A 27,248-nucleotide genomic window follows, 5' to 3' on the forward strand; every position below is an offset into this window, starting at 1 on the left:
CAGAAATTGTTCACCTGTAAGCTATTTCTCCTAAATGCGTCAATTATTTGAAGGTATTATAGAATTTTGCCCTAGAAGGCGAGCATAGATACAAATGACAAAAAAAATAGTATGGTAGGCTACCATTTTCCAGTCGCCGCACCTAGTCATAAGTAAAGGAGTCTGGTTGAAGTTCGCGAAGTGTGAGCCCCATCGACATGCATTTTGGAGAATAGGTGCTTTTGGGAACTAAGTCTTTTCGAATGCGGCACAACGCACAAGTAGGGAGAATTCCTTATAAATACTTTTGTTTTTCTTTCCCAGATGCAATTGTTCCCGTAGAAGGTTTTGCAAAACGAATATTTTCTATTGGAGGTCACCTACAAATTGAAGACACAATATTATTGGAACCCGTTTAATATGCACTGCTATCAGCATCTGAGATTTATATATTGATTTGTTTGATGATATCGGCAGCTACTATTTACAGGATGGTATAATGCCGCAGGAAATGGAATACGGGGAAAATAAAACATGCGAAAAAAAATATTCAGCCTTGTCTTGGTACGTTCGCATACGCATCGTGCTAAATGTGGCTATTAAAGACAGATGAATAATTTAATATGACAGCTGAGTCTTAATTAGACAGCAAAAAAAAGGAAATTTCGGACCAGAGCATTCATTTGGAAGCAGATTTAACTCTGTAGCAAAACGAAAAATATAAATCGTGCGGGGCCCGCTCCCCTCATGGCCTTCCGAGGAAGGCCTTGTAATAAATCCTTCTCTCGGATATCTTTAAAGCTACTCAAGAGGTCAGGAATTGTTTTCTTAATGTTTTTGCTCTTGCTGAAGGGCTATACTTGTTTTTCATAACTTCCGCCAATTACATGACAGTTTCGTCAGAATAATTTTGATAAACAGTACCATCCATGAGTGGCCTATATTGTGCAAGTTTAGGCATGTGTACAGCTTTTTTACGCCCGCAAAAAAGAACATTTTATTCAGCGTCAGAGAAATAAACGGGGCAGCCTTTTGTGTAACGTGCGATTTAGGTGACAGTTGAGCTGTACTAGATAGCTAAAGACGGGAAAATGTCCAGCAGCTATTTTTTGCAGCCGAGAAAACCTGTTTGCAGTTTTCATTCCGAAGCAAGCTATCTACTCCTGGCGCAAATTGTAGAAAGCGAAGATTAATGGGTGTTTACTCTAACTTCACAACCCAGCGTCGCAAATTATTGCTTTTGTGAGATTTGAACTGAATTTTGAATGAAAGTGCAAATGAGTACTGAGTAATTTGCGCTGTAAAATAGGGGTTTATTGGGCAAATCAGCAGGACTCGATCAGCAGGACTGGGTAGATGAGCGGCGAACACAGCGACAGCGAACAGAGTCAGGTCCAACATGCGCGGCGATCAAGATGTCACCGACTGGAATGTTCCTCGTGCACTTCCTCTTCACAATTACCCGCGTTACGAAGAGGCGCTATCCTGGCGACTTACGGCGTGAGCAAGACAGCAGGGTCGTAATAGGGTTTGAGGCGCTGGACAATCTCACGTCCGCGCCAGCGTAGATCATGGGATGGCGTAACAGGTTCCACCACATAATTAACCGGAGAGGTGCGCTACAGAACTCGGTATGGGCCATGGTATTTAGCAAGAAATTTTGAAGACAGTCCAGGAGCATTGGAAGGTATCCACAGCCACACAAGGGCGCCTGACGGGAAGTCCGGTGTCGCGTGTTGGTTGTCATGGTTGGATTTAAGCGGTACTGGGTGTTAGCCGTGAATGCGCGGGGCAATTTATCGACAGACGCAGGAGTATACTCTGATGCGTCTGGCTGATACGCGAGTATGGTGTCGATTGTAGCAGAGGGGTGACGGCCGTAGAGGAGAGAAAAAAGGAGAGAAGTCAGTAGTAGACTGCGTAGTGGTATTGTAAGCGTACATGACGTACGGAAGGACGAGGTCTCAGTTTGAGTGGTTGGAAGAGAGGTATATAGAGAGCATGTCGCCAAGGGTACGACTGAAACGCTCAGTGAGGCCATTAGTCTGGGCATGATAGGCGGAGGTGGTTTTATGTATAATGTTGCACTTGGTGAGCAAGGCTTACACAACTTCACTGAAGAAAACGTGTCCTCTGTCGCTGAGCAGCTCTCGAGGTGCGCCGTGGCGAAGAACAAATTACTGCGAAATGAAGGAAGCTACTTCTGACGCTGTGCCAGATGGAAGTGCGGCGGTTTCTGCATACCTCGTCAGATGATCAACGGCTACGATAGCCCAGCGTTTGCCGCCCGCAGTTTAGGGAAGCAGCCCGTACAAACCAATGCCGACACGGTCGAAAGGGCGTGTTGGGCTGGGTAATGGCTGCAACGCTCCAGCAGAACGTTGAGGAGATGTCTTGCGACGTTGACAGGTGAGGTATGAGCGAACGTACTTTAGTACGAAGGTGTACACGCCTCGCCAGTAGTAACGCAGCCGGAGATAAGTGTAGGTCTTGAAGACGCCCGCATGATCGGATTGTGGGTCAGCGTGGAAATAGTCACAGATTTGCGAACGTAGCTGCCGGGGAATAACTAGCAACAACTTGTGGCCATCTGCGCAGTAGTTGCGGCGGTAGAGGAGGTCACCACGAATGGCGAAGTGGGAGGCATGGCGGCGGAGAGCACGCGATAGAGAAGCAGCTGTAGGATTGGAGATAAAATCTTGGAGAGAATTTATCGAAGGATCTTGCCGCTCCGCGGACGGCATTTCACTGATGTGAAGCGGTTACGGGGAAATGTCGGAAGAGGAAAGGCTCGCGACCTCAGCTGTAAGGGGGCAGCGGGAAAGTGCATCGGCGTCGTGACGCTTGCGGGCGGAGCGGTAAACAACGCCGACATCATATTCCTGAAGGCGGAGAGCCCATCTTGCCAGTCTGCAGGACGGGTCTTTCAGTGAGGAATGCCAGCACAGCGCATGGTGGTCCGTCACTACGTCAAAAGGGCGGCCATAAAGTTAAGGGCGAAATTTAGTAAGAGCCCAAATAATTGCTAAGCAATATTTCTCAGTGACGGAGTAATTGGATTCAGCCTTTGTGAGTGTACGGCTAGTATAGGCGACCATGTATTCAGTATAACCTGATTTGCGCTGAACAAGCAGCACAGCGCCGAGACAAATACCCATGGCGTCTGTGTGGACCTCAGTAGGCGCTGTGGGGTCGAATTGACGTAGGACAGGCGGTGCCGTGAGGACGTGGTGTAAAGCATTGAAGGCATCGTCACACGCTGCCGACCACGACGAAAGGTCGGAACTGCCGGACAGAAGTTCTGTCATGGGAGCAGCAATGGAAGCAAAATTTCTAATTAAGCGGCGAAAGTAACAGCGCTGCCTGAAGAAGCTACGTAGATTTTTGGTGGAAGTCAGTTTGGGAAAGGCTGCTACGGCACGAAGTTTGGCAGGGTCTGGAGATACACCTTCTTTGGAAACAACGTGGCCGAGAATGGTGAGCTGGTGGGCGGCAAAACTATATTTTTTTTCAATTCAGCTGCAGTCCGGCATCAGAGAGGCAGGTCAAAACGTGCTTCACACGGTAGAGGTGTGTGTCAAAGTCAGGAGAGAAGACGACAATGTCTTCGAGGTAGCAGAGGCACGTCTTCCACTTTAGGCCACGCAAAATGGTGTCCATCATCCACTCAAATGGAAGCAAAATTTCCAATGATTTCCAAATGTTGCCGGAGCATTACAAAGGCCAAACGGCATAACTGTAAATTCGTACAAGCCGTCGGGAGTTACAAAGGCAGTATTGGGGCGATCAGCCGCTTCCAAGGGAACTTCTATTACCCGGAACGTAAATCTAGGGAAGAAAAGAGCTCGGCGCCTTCCAAACAATCGAGAGCGTCGTGGATGCATGGGAGAGGGTAGACGTCCTTTCGCGTAATCTTATTAACGCGGCGATAATCGACACAGAAGTAGGTAGAACCATCTTTCTTCTTCAAGAGGACAACAGGTGACGCCCAAAGGCTGCTTGAGGGCTGAATCACGCCATTCTGGATCATTAGGTCGACTTGCTCTTCAATAGCCTGGCGTTCGGTTGCAGACACACGATAGGGGCGCTGCCGAAGTGGTGCGTGGGTGCCGGTGTCGATGCGATGAGTGACTGTAGACGTTTGGCCCAAGCAACTTTGATAAGAGTCGAAGGAAGAGGGAAAGTGATGTAGTAGGTTCAAAAGCTGAGTGCGCTGCTCTGGAGAAAGGTCGGCGTCGATGAAACGGAGGAAGAAGTCTGTAGAGGGGGTAGCGGGCGCAGGTGAAAGGGGGTTGAGCGCAGTGACGGCACAGTGCGGCGCGTCGTCAGGTTCCTCAGAGATCAGAAGAGATATGATTGGCTGGATACTTCCGAGGCATTCACCGTGGCGCAAAGCAGTAGGGGAGTTAAATGGGTTAGAGACCCATAATATGGAAAGGCCAGCGGAAATAGCGAGCACTGCGTAGGGCAATGGAAGGCACTTGTGGCGCAGGAAAGTATGGGTTGACGTGAAGAGAATGGTGTCATCGCTAACAGAGGCACAAGCGACACGAACAAGCACTGAAGAGCAGAGAGGAAGGTCGATATTTTCGACGACGAGGGCTTTAGCACTGGAATTTGTTGCATCAGCATCGGGTAAGGCATCAGGCACAGTCGAGAACCCCACTTCAGCTCGAGCACAATCGATAATAGCAGCGTGACGTGACAGAAAATCCCAGCCTAAAATTACAGCTTAAAGCAACTTGGCAGCACGACGAACTCAATCGTATAAAGGAAATTCTGGATAACTACTCGAGTGGTGCACGCTGCTAAATGCTTGATATGCTGAGCGCTGGCCGTTCGCAACGAAAGTCCCGCAATTGGCGTCTTCACTTTTTTTAAAGTGCGACATAGTTTGCGTCCATAACCGAAATCACAGCACCAGTCTTAATTAGAGCCATGGCAGCAACACCCTCGACAAAAACTTCAATAAGTTTTCTGGCGACAGATGAGGACTTGGGAAGTTCGATGGGGTTGCAGGTCTCGCCTCAGGAACTGCGGCCTTTAGTTTTCCTCACGTGAATCGTTCTGTCGACGTCGTATCGGAGAGAGAGCGGCGTCGCGGCGACGGTGAACGGCAGTCGGACATGGCTGAGCGGTCTGGGGAGAAATGACGGCTGGCTGGAGGCACAGTAGGCGCGGAATACTGAGGCGTCGGAGACCAGTACCCAGAACTATGAGTAGGTGGTGCCGACACTGGGAGACGGTTTCGGCCATAACGAGAAATATTTCCAGCAAGCCCGCATGTGTAACAAATTGGCCGGTTATCTGTCGTGCGCCAGGGATTACGTTGTCTTGGAGCCGGTCGCATAAACTCTGCAGGTTCTTGCGCAGGCCCAGGAGGCGGCTGAACGTGGGCAGGTGGCGGCGGGGCATGTGTAGGTTGTGGTCGGGCCGCAACAGCCGCATATGTCAAAGGCACTGCGACAGGCATGGATTGAGGGGCCAGAGGAAGAGATTCAGCTACCTGTTCTTGAATAATTTGGCGCAAACTGGGAGCTAGGTGCGCGGAAGATTCTTGATGGCAGGAGATTAGGGAGAGCGGTCGAGCAACGTATTCCCGAATGAAGCTCTTGATTTCTGGCAGGAGCGCAGAATGTTCGCCTGCATCTCTCAGGCCAGCAAGCGACTCGGAGTGCATGGTGTTCGCGCGAGTTATGGCCATTTGTTTGCGAGCTCATCATAACTTTGACACAGTGTGACCGCTTCCGCGACGGAGCGGATATCTCGAGCCGAAAGCATTTGAAAGGCGTCATCATCGATGCCTTGCAGAATGTGCTTGACCTTGTCAGCCTCTGACATCTGTGCGTTCACGCGCTTGCCCAAGTCGACGACGTCCTCGATATAACTGATGAAATTCTCGCCAACCTGCTGAGACCGCGCACGCAAGCGCTGTTCAGCGCGGCGTTTCCTCACAGCCGGACGGCCGAAAACTTTAGAGAAGCTGGCTTTGAGCACGGACCATGATGGAATGTCCGCTTCATGGTTCTGAAACCATAGATTGGCTACGCCGGTGAGACAGAACATCACGTTGCTTAACTTTGTTTCCGCATCCCATTTGTTAAAAGCGCTCACTCGTTCATAGGATGTGAGCCAGTCCTCGACATCGTGGTCGTCAGTGCCGCTGAAGATGGCGGGGTCTCGCTGGCGGAGGGAGCCGGGACAGAAGATGGCCGAGCCAACTTGTACGGCTTGGTGGTTAACGTCCTCAGGCATTGCAGGAGGTGGTAATGTGCGGCTGTGGAGTTCCAGGGCGAGAGGATAGATCTTAACAGGCCCCTCCACCAAATTTAAAATGGGGGTTAATTGGGCAGATCAGCAGGACTAGTTTGGCAGGACTGGGTAGATCAGCGGCGAACACAGCGACAGCGAACACAGTCAGGTCCAACACGCTCAGCGATCACGATGCCACTGACTGGAATGTTCCTCGTGCACTTCTTCCTCTTCACAGCGCGTAATACCACCAGAAACAAGATATTCCCGTGCTAGCTATTACCACCAGAAGCAAGGTATTCCCGTGCTAGCATCATCAAATGCGCGAGAAAGGATTCACTGCTGGTCACATGATATATACACTATATTCAGCGCTGCAGCGGTGGCGTAGTGGTAGAAAATCCGCCTCGCAGCAAGAGGACCGGGGCTCAAATCCCGGTGCCGCGCAACTCTCCACCGGATAAAAAAAAATCCGCGTGTCGATGGAATTGCATACACAGATTTGGGGTGCGACCTGATGCCGGTGAACACCTCCGGCAACGCACTCCCTCACCAGAACAGGAGTTGGCCACAGGAGTATTAATGAGAGGGTTGCAGGCATCGTAATTAGGCTTAATAAGCGGTATAGACTGAAGGTTGTACAGGCCTGTGCACCTACATGTAGTTATGATGACCAGGCAGTTGAAAGCTTCTACGAAGATGTAGAATCGGCCATGCGAAAAGTAAAGACGCAGTATACTGTACTAATGAGCGACTTCAATGCCAAGGTAGGGAAAAAACAGGCAGGAGACAAGGCAGTAGGTGACAATCGCATTGGTGCTAGGAACAGCAGGGGGGAATTCCTAGTTGAGTTTGCAGAGCGCAATAACTTACGAATCATGAATACCTTCTTCAGCAAACGGAAGAACCGGAAATGGACATGGAAAAGTCCTAACGGAGAGACTAAAAATGAAATCGACTTCATAATGTGTTCAACCCCCGCCATTATGCAAGATGTAGAGGTAATCGGGAAAGTGCGATGCAGTGATCAAAGGATGGTGAGGTCCCGCACCATAGAAAACACCCAAACATTTTGGTAATCAAGCTCTATTCGCTTCTGGTGCTCCTGCGGAGGTTTTTGCGTCATGCTAGAAGAGAGACTAATGCACAATTCGTGGTCTTCTTATCAAAATACTTGTTTACTTACAGACACATCGGCTGTACACACCGTACTTCTAACTAGGAATATGAAGTAAGGCCATTAAATCAGTTTTGCGTGTGGTTGCAATCTTCATTACGCACTTCGAGGATTCGCTCCCTATATAACAAGGCGATGCGTAATTAGAGTGGATGATCTGTGCTCACACGTGTGTGCTGCAGGCTTTTCTCTGCGCTCGTGGAGCTTGGTATGAGTGGCTTGAAAGCATGTCACGTCCTGCGGTCCTTTGTTCAACCAATTGAACACATCTTTTCGCGAAGCAGTTCTCTGCTCCTAGTATTGCTCCTCTACAGAGCATGTGGAGCGTTAAATTATTTATCGTGAAGAACGGGGATCCAAGCAGCATTGCGAGCGAGATGGCATAAAGCAAAATTGATTGATGGGATAATTTTTGTCTGCCCATGGATTGAAATTTGTGACCGCGTAAAATTTCATGCTTATCGGTATTCTAATACGTTACATCCATTCTTGAGCGCTGAATGTTAGAGATGCGCTGCTGCACAAAATATGGATTGCAGACCGTTTCATGTTTTTCTTTCGTCTATTTTTAGTGAAGCGCTCTTCGTAGAGGAATTCCATAACATGGACTCTGACTCTCCAGTGTGTGAACATAAATAATTTAACCAGAGTGTACGTCTTGGAAATCATTTGCGCATCATTTCGTGTTCTCTGAGGGAAACTCTTAGACATTATTTCATCTCACTAATTTCAGCTCTATTGCGAGTGATTCAGCACTTTGTACCCTCGCCTTCGTTTTTTTCTTTTGGCCAGAACAATCATGTTCACTTTCATGTCAAGTGTGCTGATCATATTTCATGCTCAAAATTATTGCTTTGAAATAATGTAAACCAAGTGGCATAAATATCTCAGAAATGCAAAAGCCCAATTACAAAGTAAGCCTGGGATTATACGAATGGTGTGTCATTATTACTCGCCCGCTTGGAGGGTCATTTCTAGTGTGATTGCCCCTACATATGAAAATTGTTTTCAAGCTTCAAGAACAATCGTGACTTACATGTTTCTGCTTCATTGCTACTTCCTGTTGCTTAACTTTTCTCACCTCTTTGAGTACTTCCTGGTGAGTTATTCGCATAGCTTTCTTTGAAACCAAAAGAAGTGTTACATTGTATAAGTTCAATCACAATGTTAGCGCTTGAACACGCCCTGCAATCACTTCAGTTTTTTTTTAACAATGTATATCACTCCTTTTTTCCTTCTTTAAAATATAAGAAAAAGCTTGGTTCATCGCTAGCTTCTATCCCATTTCTGTGCAGAGGTCGTCCAGGAGTGGGAGTCCAGCGGACGTGGCCAGCAAGTCAGCAGCCCCGAGCTATCCCCAAGTGCGCAGCACAGTTCGAAAGGTCAGTCAGTCTCTGTGGTGCAAGACTGCACTCTCTACGCAGCACTGGCTGAAATTTAGAGCACGCATCGGTAGTTAGTATAGCAAATAATTCCAAGCCCTGCGAAAGAAATAAGCTTGCCCCAGGTGGAGCGAATACTATATCATTTAAAAAATATTAAACAGCACCGCAGAATCTGCATTGGAGTAATGCGAAAGCACGGATGTGGCTGCTGGTAGCTTCTATTTGCTGAATTCACTTCGTTTACCCATTTTAGTCTTTGGTACTTTCGAGCTGCGCGCCAATCCCTTCTTATGCCCTTTCTTAGTTCTAGTTCCGGTTGCGTAACGTCACATCCTTCACGTTTCCACCACGGCAGCCCTTTCTCTCTTTCCGCTTTCACTCCAATTTCCTCCCTTCACTCACGGCACGGTTAAGGTGTGCACAAAACAAGTGTGACAGATACTGCGCGTTTCCTTTCATTGAACTAGTTATTTTAATTGATTACCTAATTACTTATTGGCCTAATTATTTTTGGACACAACATTACGTCACCCTAAATTGATTGACACCACTCAATAACCTCTACCATTTCTCAATTGCTCCAACTGCGGCGGACACAATTTTGCGGCCACGTTCTGCGAACACGGTCTGCGGACGCGGTGTGTGGATATGGTGTGCGGACACGGTGTGCGGACAGGTTCAGCGGACAGAAATCTGTGAACATAGCGAAGTGATGTTTTCGCATTATTAAATATCGGAGAGCCAACCGCACAGTCAGGCCAAATATGATGCAGGGCACATAACTACCAAAAGAAAAGTTGCGTTTCTTGCTATGCCAATAAAAGGCAGGACAGTAATCCTTCCCAAAATTGCCTCAGAGGTTTATTACGAAAACATAACAAAATAAACAATGCTTTTTCTATTTTGTGTAGCTGTTGCAGGATGCCATTAACATCAGTTATGTAATGTTGATAATCCTAGGCAGACAGTGCTACGTGTTCGAGCAGGAAACCGGAAAGATAAGTAATTGGGCGTACTTAAACAAAACAGCGGCACTATAAGTGAACGCACCATCAAAATTAAAAACTTAAAGGCTGATTACTCAGTCTGAAGACGGACACCCCTCAACTCATATACACAAAACATAAAGCCGACAAAACGACAACGCTGGGGAGGCCAGAAAGTGCACTGATGTAAGGTCGTATAATTGTGAACTCCTGACAGACTATTTAAATACTGCTTTCGAACCTGGCCTGCAAGGAGCGTGGCTACAAGATTTACTCACGTTGCCTGGTTTACTTGTCAGGCGTATAACCGAACATTTAGGCGACTGCTGAAGCGGCTTAATCATATGTTGAAAGAACCCTTGCAATTACATCCAACACGGTATGATAAATTTGTACAGGTGTAAGAGCTCCCATTGAGCCTAGTTAGCTCTTATTAATATAAGTAATAGATAGCTCTTATTACTACAGATGTTCACAACTTTAACCATTTTTCTCAGCTTTAGATTGTGTGTCAGCAAACTCATCATTTGCGCGTCCTAGTAATAGCATGCCTTATGAATTCGAGCTAAACCGCATATTGGTGTGGAAATATTTTAAGGGGCTAAATTCTATGATGAAGTCTAAAGGACAGCCCTACATGGTCTATTACTCTTCATTGCAAATAATTTGAATATAGGTGACGCCTACGGCACCTGAGCCCTACATTGGACGAGTTTTCTTGCAGTATAAAAAGCAACGCTACGACAAAACCTCCAGGCATAAATTTCGAATGTCGCAGATGGCTTCTCAACAAATTGCACACGGACCACGTCATCATCGTAAATGGTTCGGGGGTGAAGATTTTTATTTAACTCTTCAAAGAGTGAAGCCTGAAGTACAGACACTTAAACTGCAACATTTAAGTCATGCATTATTAAAAACCTACAGGCACGCTTGGTTATCTTCGTACTGTGATAAGGATAGGCCCTCTTTTTGCCTTTACATGATTTTAGGATGCCAGCCGTCAGACCTCCTATTGTCATACTTTTCAGCTCTGTATGCCTTCTGCTTAAAGAGCGTGCTCAAAGCAAATGAAATTTGAGAGGTAGATTGGCTGGGCACTGATTTTTCAGCGGATGTCGTGACATCACGAGATCATACGTTACGGCAGAACTGCAAAGAGCTCCCAACATGGGTCAATATTCTGAGATGGAATTCGAATCGAGTAGGATCCTGGGATCCCGAGTAGTGCACTCTACTCTTACACTGTACAATCTACTCTTGGGTCATGCAGGCACGCACGTACGACTTCGTTAAACCATGTAGCTGTGCTGGGTTAATCCAGAATTTCTATTACGACTCTATGCTACTCAGTGATAGTGACCCTAAAGACAAGTGAAAACAGCAATCTTAGCGCACCTACTTCCGATTTGGCGGACCTACTCTGCTTAGGCCATCATTTTTAACGCGAAAGCGTTACTTCGCTATGTTAACAGATTTCTCTCCGCAGACCGCAGCCGCAAAATTGTGTGCCCAGCAGTTGCGGGTAATTGAGAAGTGGTAGAGGTTAATGAGTGGTGTCAATCGATAGAGGCTGATGTAATGTTGCTGCATAAAAATAACTAGGTCAATAAGTTATATAGGTAAATAATTAGAACTGGTTCACAGGAAAGGAAAGGCGCCGTATCTGCCACACGTGTTTGTAAACACCTGAACCGCGCCGTAAGGGAAGGGAGGAAGGTGGGTGTGAAATCGGAAAGAGAGAAACGGGTGCCGTAGTGTATAATGACGTCAAGGATGTGACGTCACGCAACCAGAAGTAGAGCCGAAAAAGGGCATAGGAAGGGATTGACGCGCAAGTTGAAAGTACCAAAGACTAAAATGGGCAAACTACATAGAACCAGAGGCAACCAACAGTAGCATCCGAGCTTTCGCATTACTCCAATGTAGATGCTGCAGTGCTCTTTAATTTATTTGTAAGCCTGATTAGCGATATCATTTTATTTTTAATATTTGTTTTACAGAGTGTACGCATCTATTCCCAACTATATTGTGTCTTTTTTCCCCTCTAATAGAGAAAGGGCCATTTTTTTTGTTTCAATTTTTCAAGGTGACGGGTGCCAGAGCATACGCAATCCTACACAGAAAATCAGGTCTTTTACACGATGCTGCTTCTTAATAACAAATTAAAAGTTTATTCATCAACTATTTAGGCCTTTAAAAGTCAATTATAATTGATTCCTTCTTGGGCCTATATTCTGTGGCTCATTATAAGCCACCAACGGTTAAAATTCGCTTAACATGATCGTAGCGTTTTTATCCATCCGCGCATTGCAGCTACGTGTGTAATGCAAAGATCTCAGAGCACGGTATGAAGTCTAGCACCCTTACTTATTTCATTTAGGAAGGCTGCAGTTGAAAGTTCGTCGCCTGGTTTGAACAGAAATAAAGATAACCGATAGCTTTCGCATCCGTAGGTTTTCACCCATTTTCCTTGGAAAAAGTGTCGCTATTGAGGGAATTGGGCTATCGAGGCCGCCTCGAAAATGCCTGCTCTCTCTTACAGAGATCAACAACAACCCACCAGAGAGTAAGGGGGAAGCGACGCCTGTGACTTCGAAGCCGTGGCAGAGGATTGTGCCGCTGGACCGAACAGCTGAGAGCGTCGGTGGCTCTCGCCAAGCCTCAGAAGAAGAAGAAGTTGCACCCGAGAGCGAAGAAGAAGCAGGTCGCGCCGACAACGAGGAGCGCGACGACCGCGTCTGGATAGCCTGGTCAGCCAGGTGAGAATGGGAGTGGTTGCGCTTACCAATAATTCCGCTGGGAACGCTTTCTGCTTCAATGGCGCTGTTGAAAAAAAAAGAAGTAAAAAAGAAACATCTGAGTTGAGTGCCAAGCTTCTGTTTTTTTCACTCGCACATAGTTTGGCCCTTAGCAAGGTTTGCATCAATCCCCTGTAAGAATGTTTCTTACTTCAAATAGTGGCAAGACAGATTTCGAACGGTGCGCGTGCTGTATTTCTTGTATTCAATGAAAACCTGGTTACGCAAAGGAAAGTTCCTTCAATACTTTTACGAATGGTCTTGGAAGGGTTGATCATTGCTCTTTTGCATCTAGTGCTTTCTTAAAAGCCATTGAAACTTAGGTTAAGAAGTATATGCACAATAAAAAACATCCTTATAATTACATACGCGTATCATATCTACAAGAAAAAATCTCACTGACTTGCCTAAGTTTGCGTTTGTGTGTGTGAGAATTTATTCCGTTCTACGGTGCTTGACACTTGACCGCTATAGTGGAAGGTAATGGAACATGGTGGAAGGGCGGTATGGTGAGGTAAGCGAAGTCCAATGTGCTTAGAGGTAACCTTTGTGTAACGATACGTGCGAAACGCTTAGAATACATAGCCGCAACTGTTTCTGCTGAGTGAACAATCAACATCCAAGTCCAGCTTCCTCTTTCCCTTTTTTTTAAAAGCAATAGTTGCGGTTCCTGTATGTTTCACTCCTCCGCTCATTAACACAAAACACTGATTACAGGTAAGCAATTCAAATCTGAGGTAGCGTTCACATCTGCCTAGCATAATTCATAAATTACCTCGTTGTTTCTCGTTTTACTGTGGGTATACGTAATGCGCATACGGGCTTGACGTCTCCTTTCTCCCGCCCTTTAACAAGCAGAACACAGAACTTCGGACACCAGACTTTAGTTTAGTCTGAGCCACAGAATGCCATGTGCTAGTTGATGAAAGCCATTTTGAGTTATCATTGCTTTCACAACGTGGCAGATAATTCCACGCCGTATGCCCCTCGAGTGCGTCCTACGTCTTGTTTCATAGTCAGCCGGACCATTGCACGACACGAGCATATTTAACATTTTCGTAGCCTTTATCCCTACTTTAGCCTCTAGGTGCTGCCTCGGGGACACAGGGATATAGTACTGGATCTTTTGATAGAACCTCACGCGCCGGCTTCTAGTCCCACTGCTTCATTAGATTCATAGAGCTCTTGCGTAGAGAGGAAGTAGCTGAGTTGGGCGTTGCGTGGCGCAGATTTAGTGTAGAGCTGAATCAGAGGTGGATGATGCTTCTAGAGTGTGAATGTTGCAAGGGCGAGGAAGTAGAATGAGAGCAGTGCAGCACGCGGGGAGAGAAGATCATTAACTAGGTTGGTGAAGTGGTGATGCGGATTTGGGTTTCCGAACTGTGCCTTGCGGCCGCAGTACCTAGTCGACTGACGCCCTATTCCTAATAATAGTTCTTACGTTGTGAAACATCCGGAGGCAAGGATATAGCCCTACCGAAAAAAAAACGTAATGCTGTGACCATAGTACTTAACATTGAAAGATATTTTCTCTTACATATACTAATATATCATAGCCAAGTATGTTCTTCAAAACGGCAGTATTATGTCATTAGCTCCGTGTAAAGCGAACCCATTCCCAGCAAGGTAGCGCAATGGATTATATTCGAAAAAAATGAGTAGTTAAAGAAAATGTTTTCTCAGATTTTACTCAAGGTCGAGACCCCCATTCCTACAATTACAAACTTTTTGCACCTTGTAAGACTCCCAGCAGTATTTCATCAGTAATATTTTACATTACTGGTGTAACTACTTGCTAACAAGCATCCAAGCCAAATTCTTGACAGCGCTGCTCGTGACTACAGATTGTCAGATGCACACCTCTTATATATCTTTACCAAGAAGCCCTATCTGTGAACTCATGCGCACACTACTAGGGAGATAATTCGGATGTGCAAGAAAACCGAAGGTACTTATAGGCATTGCTTGATTACCACCAATGTCGTGCACTACCAGTTGGTGCGTTGGTATCAAAGAAAAGCGTTTACCTAAAATTTATATCTTCGCGGGCATCAATGTCAATTATGTTTGTAGAGCAAAACGTTTCTCGAATATGAGGCAAAGTAGCACGCTCTCGCGGGGTTCCGCTGCCCCGACATGGTACAAACGTCCATGTGAATAAAGAAAGAACGCAGACAAATTCGTATGCAAACTCGTTTCCCCGAAGAAAATTCACACCACGGTATTTACTTTTTCCGCTCTCTGGGACAGTTGCTTTCCCGGACTGTTGGAACCGGTACAATAAGTTAAGTTTTAGTAACTCCATTTACATTAACAGCCTTAAGGTGGGTCATGCGAAAGTCTTAATATTTAGAACCATGGGCTCTTTTCTTCACCAGATACAGCAGCGCTCCGGTCGATAGTGTGGTGCGTGGAAGGTCAATTGCAGTTGCCATTGAAGTCTTTTAGCTTAAAACTTTGTCTTGAGATTTTGCAATTTTGTAGGTGTGCTGATTGGAGAGGAGCTTCAAAGCATCCAGGATAAGAGCAATGAGAATTAACATGATGCAAGGTATGAAAACCTCTTAAGGCTGCAGCAGAAAAATTTGCTATTCGGATTTTTTCGAATGCAAAGATCGAGGACGAAATAAATCAAAGTACTTATAGGGAATCGGGCCTTCTTGATTTTTTGTGTTTGTACAAATTTATGCAGAAAATTTACAACTAGTTATATTCTTCGCACCTGCTAATTAGAAAACTTTGTATTTTTTTTTTGCGCTTTCGCTTTATACGTATGTTCTATAAGATACGGCAACCACTCTAAATATTCCTCCTGTAACATCAACCCAGAGGGCTATGGAAGGAAAAATGGTAGGGGTAACATTAAGAGATAGGAAGCGTGCAGAGTGGGTCAGAGAAATAACTCAAGTTACTGACATTCTAGTGGAAATTAAAACGAAATGGGCATGGGCATGACATGCAGTGCGAAGAGAGCATAACCGATGGCCGCTTAGGGTAACAAACTGGATTCCAAGGGAAGGAAAGCGTAGCAGGGGGCGCAGAAAGTTAGGTGGGTGGATGAGGTTAAGAAGTTCGCAGGGGTCAAGTGGATGCTGCTAGCACAGAACCGAGTTAATTGGAGCTTCGCCCTGCAGTGGGTATAGTCAGGTTGATGATGACGATGATGATTCTGATGATGAACTTTCCACCTTTCAATTTTTTGTAATAAACACGAATTTACATGTACCTTGCGCATGCAGGCGGGCCGCATCTGGTGAAGGCAGTGTAGAAGAGGACGGTGTTGAGCTGACTCTGTGTGGCGGCGACGAGACGTCGACGACCAGTGGCCACGGGAGTACTTGCTCTGCAACTGCTCGTGATGCTTCGCGGACTGACCCTTTTTCTGACGTCTTCAGCGACCTATCCGACTCGGATAGGTGCGCTTCCTACCAATCGTACTTACATCTCGTGCTGCAGCTGCGTTTCCACTTTGCTTTACCAGTTTCTCCAAAGCAACAAGTACAACCTGACCGAATCGCAGTCTGCTTGACAATTTAGTTTGCAGCCGTGGTGCAAATAAAGGCTCACGTCTCTGTTTTATAAAGTTATTAAAATAATTGAATTTTTACTGCAGTAGAATGAAACCCTTGTTTACATTTCTCTGTACTGTGGAGAAGTTCATACCAGAGGCGTTTTTTGGCTACTAGTTTGGAATTGCCTTCATGACCATGCATAAGTGCACCGTGCTTAAGACATCTGCCAAAATGCCCGCCAGCAAAGCGCTACGAAAGACTACGTTTAAGCGCGGCCCTTTGTCGTACCAGACAAGTATGCGCAATCAAATGATGGCGTGAATTCTATTTGCTGCTATTGTTAGTGCTTTCCTCTATAAAGAGAACAAGGTTGGACAATTGTTTCTGAGAAATGACGTGCTATATAATTTCACAAAAGTGAAGTTTCTCACGAAGAAGAATCACCCGTGTGGCCTGTGCGTTTATCTGTACGTTATTGTGCTGTAAGAGTACTGAATTTAGGTATTCTTAGTGCAATTATGCTCACTTAACAATTGCTAAAACTCTTGAAGCAAGAACTAAGAGATTGTATCAGTGAGAGGTAGCGGGATCCGTCAAAGCATGCAAGGCTCTGGTTTAGTTTTCTTGTTTAGATATATGTCTAATGTAATGCGTCCTCAATATAAATAAGGTTTGAAGAAATCACAAGTTTGTTTCCCGCGTGCGGCTAGTTTACAGCAAAATGTGTTGTGAAAGGTGTTGGCAGTTTCAATAAATGCTTTGTAGAGCTTTCATCAGGAAACGCGTATCGTACTATATGTTTGACAGTTATTAGGTAAATAAACACTCTTAATGGGCAGTCTCATAGATGTTGCCGAGCGGTTGACAGATGGATTCTGCAGCAGCTGCTGCATTATAGATGACAATTAAGGCGACACTTAGGCTCAGCTTTGAAGGGCATAACGCGATAGCGTTTCACTAGTACAGGCGGTGTTTTTTCATTTTTGTAATTTTTACTCCTTCTTTCTCTTTTCCTTTTTTTTTCATACACCAACACTTAGTATCAGTAAACATTGATTTTCATTCTGAGCAGTCCGACACCTTTGAACACATATTTATTTTTTCAGCTATTTCAGTTGAATAATTGAGCAATTATGTAATAAAGTTTTTCAGTTAGCTCTGAGAAGCATTGATTTTCATCTAGAGCATTTGTCTCTTTTGATCCCCTTTTTAATCTCTTCATTCATAAATTAGTCACAGTTATTTTATTACCTCCTCCGCGCTTATCATCAAGCAATCAATTTATAAATTTCTAAAACGTGGTGCCGACTACTACGCGAAGGCTTTTCGACCGAATGAGCAGTATAAGCTATCGCTTAGCAAAATATTTATGATGCGTAGCGCATAGGCATAAAACTGATTGCTGAGCTGCTCTTACTCTCAAAATAATTTGGATGGACCTAATTCCCAAATTATGACACATTTGTATTTTGGATCAAATCTGCTAGAATACCTTATGCTATATTGCCAAATAATAATAATTGCCTGACATTTCACATTGTTAGTTTATATTTTAACCCATGTACAAATTGAAGCACCCGAAAAGCTCATTGCGTGTAAAGCCCGGGAATCGTCAGAAAACTAATGCCGCTTTCGACCCAAGCATCAGCCATTGGTGCGCAGCACGAAACTTTCCTTTAATATACATATGTAGCTCTGCAAGCGGCAGATATCCTCCTCCGACTAACGCAATACAAATATCCCAAGCTTTCTGCCGCAAAAGTGTCCTCATCGCTCGGTGATTGGTGAATAATGTGAAAGTATTTAATGTTAATGGATAATTCGCTTCGTTAGACTTCTTTTGTTTTTAAATTATTTGAGCCATTTAAATTATTTGAACCATTACAAAATGCAAAACATGTTTTTATTTATTTATTTCGAATAAACTGCAGTCTCGAAAGAACAAGGTGGTGGGAAAGTACAGATCGAATACAGGTCAGCGCTTCAGAAAACGTGCTTTAAACGCGCACTCGATTTAACAAATGCACACCCGATAATATATTCATACGGTCACATGTTCGCAATCTGCAGTGTTTTTTATTGGCTGTTTTCTCTTTAACTCAGGATGCTCCCGATTGGTCAGTTTAATTCTCGGCCATAATGAGCGCGATCGGTGGTACGTCATTGTAATCCAAAGTTGTTGAGATGCATTTCTTTTTAAAGGTTCTATGCCATGTACTAATAACTAATGCTTATGAAACTCGTCTCGGCATTATCTTGGCATCAAAATTTTAGGCGACGCACATAGGCAGGGAGAGTACAAGTACTTGCTGTAGGGCTAGTTGGCCCATGCTGACAGATGGAATGGCGCAAGGACACGATAACAGGAAAAGAAGAGGGATAGAAAGAGCGCCTTTATATCACTCTTCTTTCCCTGTGATCGTGTCTTCGAGACGTTCGATTTGTCAATAAGAATAGAGTACAAATCAATCCTTCCTTACATCCCTGATCCTTACGCAGTGAGATGGATGAGGAAGAAGAAGAGACTGAGGAGGAAGGACTGCAGCGCTTCCTTCGCGCCGTGGCCTTCAGGCGCCGCGAAAGGGCACGCGCCATCGCGTCCTGGAGTCTTGCGCCGCGACACGTGGGCCCCGAGCATCGGCTTCTGGGCTGTGTGACTTTTGTCAAGAACTACAGGTTAGAGTATTCAGTGGACTCGCAGGAAAACAAGTGGGCAGAAGGTTCATATATGACTCCCCCGACAGTTTGTCGTCATCAAGGCAATACATTGTTCATAAAACATATATAAAATCGACCTGTATTGGGATACCATTCAAGTCTGATTAAACCATGAAATATAATTCCTCCGCCTCAGAAAGTAGTTCTATGTCAAAGAATTTCCTGTTGCCTATATAAACAGCTGAACATTATCCCATATTAGAAGCTCAAGGGTTTTTTCATGCCTCTAGCTTCTTTGGTATCGTCACAATATCTCAAAATGATTTTATTTACACTTTTAGCGATAAAATAAACATACCCCGCACCACTTCTATAGTTCGCAACTGCTGTTTTGTAAATTTCATCTTACTACAGCAGTAGTTCGACCAGAAAATGCTCACGGCGTAGGGACACTAAAATCATGATAGCTTAAACAAAATTGCTATTCAAATGTGCTCTTGTGGAAGCAGTGAGTAACTCACAAGGTAAGAGGGGGTATACATGCATGTATAAGGGCCAATTAATTTCCCACGACATGAAATATGGTAGGGCTGCCTTTCTGCCAGTGTAAGGTTCTATTAACGTTTTGTGACTATCAGATGCCGCTGTTGAACGTTTATTTCCTTTGCGACAGTATGAAATTCGTTTCACTACACAGTTTCTGGCTTGAGCTTTTCTCAACGACACAATGTTTGAAAAACAAGCTTAAAAGCCGCAATCATAGCTTTGATGTTAAACCTTTTTGGGCAAACCTGTTAAAAACGTCTTGTTTGCTGTTTTGGATAAAAGCTGGATTCGGAGAGTGAAATGCGGCGCTCTAAAGCTATAGGAAATAGAAGAAATGTGCAACGTTCTTTGAATATATTCGCATAAGCGCGAATTGGCATCCTTATATTGATATCCTTGATGGGATGATTGCCAGCAACATTTATAATTGGTTTGGTTGGTTTGTAGAGTTTAACGTCCCAAACCAACTCAGGCTATGAGAGACGCTCTAGTGGAGGACTCCGGAAATTTCGACCACCTGGTGATTTTTAACGGGCATTGACATCGCACAGCACACGGGCGCCTAGCTTTTCGCCTCCATCGAAAAACGGTCGCCACGGCCGGGATTCCGTCCCACGTCCTCGGGCACAGTAGTCGAGCGCAGTACCTACTTCACCGCAATTATGAGTTCTCGAAATATTTACATCATGTCTTCACCGTGCACATGTATTTTTAACGGATTCCAAAGTAACATATTACATTATTAATGAATATATCATATTAGTTTTTGTTTCCAGGTTATGCTAGATTTGCACTTAAAATTTTCCTTTCCACATTTTTAAATATTGTCCCGCTTCGGTAGCTCAGTGATCAGGGCGCTCGACTCCTATGCCCAAGAATGCGGTATCGAATCCCGGCCACGGCTGCCGCTTTTCGATGGAGAAGCAAGGCGCTCATGGCCTATGCGGTGTCAGCGCACGTTAAAGAACCCGAGGTTGTCGAAATTTCCGAAGCCCTCCAATACCGCATCTCTCGCACATTTTGGGATATTAACCCCCTAAACCAAACCAAACCAAACCAAACGTCCTGAAATAACATATTTGGACAAAAGGGAATATAAGCATCGCTAAGTTGTTTTTACAGAGCGCTATATAGAGCTTGGGAATTATATGCATACAGAGATGTTTCAAGTATATGCGTGTTCAAAAGGTGATTCAGAAAGATGACGTCCTCATGTTGCCAAAATATGTCGAACACTCTCGCTCTTTTATTCACGACCATAGTTTCTGTCAGGAGCGTAGATGTATTAATTTTTTATTTCAAGAACCATTTTTCTCGCATTGGGTTTGGTATTATGTGCTTTCCTGGTGGATTATACGGGAACATGAGTCCCTGTAGCTGTACAGTCAGATCAATGCAGAAAGAAAGATAGTTTCTTTAGCTCATAGTGGCACTTGTATTTTTTTTTTCGTTCGGGCCTTAGTAATGGAGCAAAAAGGCGAATCATGTCTTTATGTTTACTGTCACATTTGTGGACGTAGTTGTCTTTCATTTAGTGCGCTTTTCGGGTTTTGAAACTGTGTTGTACTAACCGAGAGACCTCTTTTACAGAACTGTGCATTAATTTTTCTTACAGGATACCGGGAACGAGGGCTTGCTTCCTGTCCTTGCTTGCTGTGCGCAAACGCTTTCGTCAGCACGGCATCGGAAACTACCTGCTCAAAGTAATCATACGGTCTGCTTTCTTATACAGCGTATCAAAGACATATCAAAATAAGTGAAAAAGTGTTCAACTGTCTATTTTTTCCATTAAATATTTTTTCTTCTGTTACATTTTTAACTCCGCATCAATGGACTTTCCTAGTAACTGCATTTCTCGCAAAACGTAACAGGTATTGTATTTTAAATGACAGTCTTTGACAGACCAAGTAGCGGACCCAATGCATCATTAAATTCATATATATGTGTTAAGCATGCAAGGAGCTGCAATACTTGCACTAGTCATAGTAAGATAAGTCATCAAATGACTGCCTTGTGTTTTTGCAGGCTGATTAAATCCCTAAAATTCTTCTTCTTTAGGCGATAAGTTTTATATGCGGGGCGCTCAGTTGATTTCGATAAATAATGTAAGGGCCTTACTTCCAATATCATGTGATTGCAATGTTTGGTTCGATATGAGTACCATAAATGAGCTAATTGTTCTAACTTTCCAAACTAGCAAGACCTCTGTTGTAATTGCGGCAGAATGCGGGCTCACTCCTTACCCTCAGTAGCACTGACGTTACATCTGGGCCCAATGACAAAGCTGCGGTCTCCGTCTTTTGAACATAAATATTTGTAACACGCGCATGGATGGGTTGCCGACTGGAAGAGTTATTCAATAACTTTTATATCACTGCATCATGGCACGATACCAGCCAACAGGCAACAAGAGCTTGTACGTATAGTTAAACGTGCTGAGTACAACGAGCATTCATCGAAGTAGGAGTTTCATTAGATTCATTTTCTTTGCAATCACACTCGGCGAGGAAGATTATTTTTCAAGGGAATATATCCTTGAAGTAGCTGTGGTTCCTTAAATTTGGAATATTGGAATGGCCTTTGTAAATTGAAATTTTAGAGATCTGTAATAAAATACGACTAAAGTAACTCAGAAGGCCCAGGTTCTTAATAAGAGCCTTTTGGCGGCCTAGTTCGTGCATGAGGAATGGGGATTAGAAACTGCTTGAAAAATAGGGCTCGACAACCCAACACATCCTTTTGTTTGCTCTGCTTTTTATGCCCAGGTTCTTAATGAAACGGAGAACAGTCGATGCTTTTATTTTTGAGAAAAAATTACCTGTCGCAGGAAAAACATTGATTATTACTAAACCACCGTTAATGAAAAAGAACTGAACAAGGGTATACCCTGGTGCATACTCTTGTTCAGTTCTTTTTCATACCGTGCAAACCATCTTCTTCCTTTCGTTCTACCTGAAACCACCGTTAAGGCTCTTTCAATAATTTTTACTTATTCTCGTTCCTACGTATCTTCTCCCTTGCCGTAATTTGACCTTCTGCAGCAAGTAAAGAACCCATCAGTGATTGGCCCGTATGAAGCGCTGTTGGTGAGAGCACCAACCACAAGTCGCCGCTTCTTCCTGAAGCAAGGCTTTACTGACGACGTCATTCTCGCCAGCAGGTTCAAGTAAGAGCTATTTCTCGCATGTATTAGGTATACCCCGGCGATGGCGCTAGGAAATCTGGAAAAAGTTCACTTTTTGAAGAACGTCATGTTACTTTACGCTCGCACTGCCCTACCAAGGTCACCAAAATATAGTTAGTGCGTAATGGTGCATAGCAACGTACCCGGGAGGTAGCAATTTCTAGTAAAAAAAGGTTTTGGGCTGGAAGTGCCGTGATTATCTTTTTTATGATCTAAACTAGATTTCAAAGTCAAAAGACTGGCATCTTATCACTCTCCTCCTCTTTCTTCCTTAGTATCACAGCGTAATATGCAAATTTACCGTGGATGGCGATCATAATAATTTTGTCCAATTTTGAACGGAAGCGATCCGGGACGGGGTGCTGAGCCATTAACATAAGTGCGATCTATGTTTGTATGCTTATTTATTGAGGCGTGTGTAGCAAGTTTTACTCGCTCAAAATATTGCCCCTAGCGATGCGCTTTCACTTTCGTATCTCGGTGGGTAGCTTTTACCCGCAACTTTTATAAGCACTGCCACGAATCAGTCGCGCATCGAAACATGCAGAGGAAACAATGCCAGTACCATTCAAACGGGATTATTTGTGCGTCCTTCTACAGATTTTAAAGTTTCCTCGCTTAAGAGATATACGGCAGTTGTAAGCGATACCAGGACAAAAAAAAAAGACATTTTTTCAGAGAAGCTCTACAATGGCGAGGAGTGTCAATTGTAATGTCCGGTTATCGAAAAAAAATGTCTCGCAGCGGCATCCACCGTACAAAGAGCATTATTGACTGCTTTTTGCTAGCGATAGCGCGCATCATAATTCAGCTAAGGCTGAAATAACGTAATTAACACATGTATATTAATTTCGTGAAGTTGTCCTCAGGGTCTTTTTAAAAATATGTGGGCGAAGGATTTCTAAAAATATATGCTCCTGCATATCTTTTCCAGAGAAGCTGACGAAGCTGAATATGATGGAACTCTACTCTGCTATCTTCCTCCGTTCGATGGTAAGCAGGTATTTCCTTACTAAGGACGTAACTTTGTGCTTGCTCTGATGAATGCTTCTGGCACTAAGCACAAATTAGAAAATTCTTTGTTGTGCTCAAAAGCAGAAAACTAGCGGCACCCGCATCATTCCCACCCTTTTTCGAATTTCGCCTGCACGTCATTAAGGTATTCCATTCACACAGAATTAACACCTTGCTTCCGTTTTACTTTACATTGGTTAAGTTCGACATTTGGCAAACATGTAAATGTTTAGTTCATTGCACTCCTCGAATAATTTCATCCTGACCACGTCACAGCCTTTACCTCGCTGGAATTTGTATTGTTCGAACTAATATCATCATCCTTAAACGCTGCAAACTCGGTGTAGACCGCAACCTTGCGACAATTTTCGGATATGAGATTCTTCTGGCCCTAACGAAAAAAAGAAACCAAACACAAAGTAATAAATAATTCGACTACACAATGCTTGAGTTCTTCAAAGTGCACTTTTAACCCTGACGGAAACACCAGTTTTACAACTCTGCCAATTGGACTAGGCGATTTCGTCTAGATAGCAACATTCTAACGACAATAGTATATTTTACAAAATTGGTATCGCACTTTAGGTGCTATATTCTGATCCATTTGAAAACAGAGGAAGAAAAGGCTACTTTGAGAAAACAAGCAAATATCTGAATCATTTTTTCAGACTTCCCCTTCGTATGGGACTACGCTATCATTTTGAAAGAACAGAGAATATAAATGCTATTTTCTATTGGATGAGGGTATTTCTTTCCCTCGTAAATAGTTATTTCTATACACTTATTCAAAGTTAGGCTGCTAAGATTAACTTCTGTGCTAAGTTGTGGTTTAACAGCACCCCCGGAATGATACAGAGAAACTTTTGCGCTTTAACTCATAACGGCAATGCTGACCCGCTTTTGTTATGGAATTTTCAATTTGATTATCAATGCCCTACTGTAATCTCCACATTTTGGTTCGTACGAAAGCTGACCTCCTTTCGCTACAGGGCACTACCCATCCTTACCTGGCACGCCAGAGTGGAACCGGCCGGAAGCGCTAGCAGCCATGGAGGAAGAAGTCGAACGATGGTAAGAGAACATGGATTACAGCGGATGGCCACGCATATTGGTGTCGTAGCTTCAAAAAAGAAGGGGGCCAATTAGGGCATCTCAATGAACAAACATAATTCAGACTTCGCCGAAAGCCATTTGAAAGATACATTACTTAAAGTTTTAGCAAAATGTTGATTTTTATACGCACTTAACTCATGTGGAGTAATTATTCATGGTCACTTGCAATTAAACTAGTGCAATTGGAATACGCGCTAATGGATATACAACGGCGGTCGGCAATAACATAAAGTTCATTTTTTTAATCACAATGCACTAATACAGGAAGGACCTACAATTAGTCAGGGGCAGTTATGCTCCACGTGAGATATCAAGCATTTTGGAGAATGCTGTAGCACAATGTTGAAATTCTAGCTACAGAGAAAAGATTGATTCTTTACAACACGTAATTAGTAAAGCGGTGATTTATTCAGGTGGTCATAAAGGTCAGTAAGCCATGTGATCATGCACCAGTTCATCATAGCATACTATAGCAGAGGAGATGTCTTTGGGCAAGCTAAGTTCTAATTTGACCTTAAATTTGAACTATCATGACGCATCCAACTAATCCTGATGCATCCTGGGTTAGTAGAGTTCTTGTTCTGAAACTTGTTCTATAGTTAAAAGTAACGGTTGGTGTCAGCTGAAGAAAGGAGAAATCGCCGGTTGTTACGATGAGTAGCGCGGCACACAGCCTAACTGTGACCGAGGCACCTGCTCGTTGTATGGCAATTGCATGGCTGATTTGTATTTATCTTCCATATCGTACTCGCAGCATTGGAATCCGAAATGGGCTAATAACTGGACGACTAGCACAGTGCAGCCGTTCTAATTATCTTAAGTGCTGAAGAATATGCAGTCTCGTGAATATTGCCTGCACGCGACTATAACATCTAATCCAAGATGGCGGTCAAATGTAGGTGGCAACGATGATTTCACGGTCCAGTAATGGCGGATATAAACGGAACCACGTGATTATAAAGTTAGGGGACGAATTCGCGCCGTAGTTTCGGTTTCCTAAATTCAGTATGGCGGCTCTCAGTGGGACGTCAAAACATTAGTTCCGCTATATATACTACGGCAACAAAGGGCGCCCATTCGGGGCCAGTTGTGCAGCGAATTGGGCACGTAAGTAAAAAGTAAAAACCAATGGACAATGTTATCTAAATAAACATTGTATACACATAATTCTTAAGTGAAACGTAAACATATCGCACCGCAAGCCGAATTTTAGGCCCACCTTAGTCCCCCAAATGGTGCAAAACTTATTTTGGGCGTATATTGAGAAGGACGGGGGGGGGGGGGGGGGCTGTAACTTGACAACTGGTACAAATACACAACTGGGACCGGCATTAAACAATTTGTCTTTACGAGATCAATTGGAAACGACACACAGATGAAACTAATCACGTGATAGCCGTGTTTGCAATAGATGGCGCTCGGCGTCGATCGCTCCGCTAGGAGGCGTACGTGCCAGCCAAACAAAAGAGGAAAAGAACTAGGAAACTAACCAGTAAGTATGCTGGTCACAAGGACAAGAAATAAAGAGTGTTAAGCAACAGGTAAAAAACACAGAAGGTAAAAACTGGATAAATTCTAAGCAAAAAAAAAAAAAAAAACAGTGTGCAGCTATACCCAAAGAAGAAAAGGCAGACCAGGAAGGACGCTGTCTGCTTTTTGAAACTAGATCGGGGTGCCTTAGAACACGCAGCTACAGAAAGAAATTTAGCAATGAAGATGACACATGTGCAGTATGTAATAAATCCACAGAAACTATTAGCCATCTTATACTCGAATGTGATGGCATCCATGTGGAAGTCGATGCAGGCGCAGTTCCATCCTGAGGCCTTGGGGTTTAGAGATAGTGGCCGGGTGAATGAACCTGACGTGGAAGCTAGCAAAAACCGATTTGAAGATTGATGGCTTAAAAGCAGAAAAGTAACATAATGTCAGTAATGTAGAATCAAAAATTCATTGAATAGAATGAAGGCATATAGTTAACTGATCTAAAACAATTATTAAGATATAGGGAAAAACATCGAGCATGATAGCAACTGCTACCATCCCGTATCAAAGGGGACGCTCCTATATTCTATTCATCTGTGCAAACCAAAAAGCTAACACTCGTTACTTCAACGTTTTCCAGTTGCTGGAAGAATCTTTTTTCTACCTTATATAATTTATGGCCTAATGCGGCATCAGTACTAAGCGTGAAAAGCTCTTTGTAGTATTTCACATGTTCCTCTCGTCACGGTGTTGGACGGCCCGTATACGAGGACAATGAATATTTTCGAATAGGCATAACCATGCCTAACAGGGACTATATTCGCAACGTGTGATTGCCTTTTTGCACGCAGGAAGCAAAAAAGTCTGGAGTCGTACCAGTGCCAGGTGACATGCCTTGTCCGGCTCAGGCACGAGGTGCTTAGACTGCATTCACTGGTGAGTAGCGTATGCCAAACCCGCCTGACCCCTGCTCCAGCTGCGCGTAGGTTGATAGTTTTAATCATGTTTGTTTTCTTTACTATCAGTATAGATGTAATTCCCATTATTACACGATATTTATTCACTCAAATGTGCGATGCAGACATACTTACGAAGCCAGCACCGTGATTTCAGACCGCCACTTCATGCTCGTAGAAAGCAACGCTGTCCACGAACC

General features: G+C 44.1%; 1 protein-coding gene across 1 annotated transcript in view; it reads left to right on the forward strand.

The window, feature by feature from the left end:
• LOC146181185 (uncharacterized) overlaps positions 1 to 27,248 on the forward strand; it is a 44,048-nt gene that overhangs the window by 12,505 nt on the left and 4,295 nt on the right. Inside the window, exons 3-11 of the mRNA XM_084575720.1 lie at positions 8,704 to 8,790; positions 12,325 to 12,541; positions 15,820 to 15,996; positions 18,592 to 18,768; positions 20,912 to 20,999; positions 22,338 to 22,462; positions 23,415 to 23,473; positions 24,484 to 24,565; positions 26,944 to 27,028. Coding sequence (XP_084431846.1) covers positions 8,704 to 8,790; positions 12,325 to 12,541; positions 15,820 to 15,996; positions 18,592 to 18,768; positions 20,912 to 20,999; positions 22,338 to 22,462; positions 23,415 to 23,473; positions 24,484 to 24,565; positions 26,944 to 27,028 — 1,097 coding nt within the window. The remainder of the gene's footprint in view (positions 1 to 8,703; positions 8,791 to 12,324; positions 12,542 to 15,819; positions 15,997 to 18,591; positions 18,769 to 20,911; positions 21,000 to 22,337; positions 22,463 to 23,414; positions 23,474 to 24,483; positions 24,566 to 26,943; positions 27,029 to 27,248) is intronic.

This window comes from Amblyomma maculatum, chromosome 8, assembly GCF_055883805.1.
Source record: "Amblyomma maculatum isolate TAMU_Amacu chromosome 8, ASM5588380v1, whole genome shotgun sequence".
Classification (NCBI taxonomy): domain Eukaryota; kingdom Metazoa; phylum Arthropoda; class Arachnida; order Ixodida; family Ixodidae; genus Amblyomma; species Amblyomma maculatum.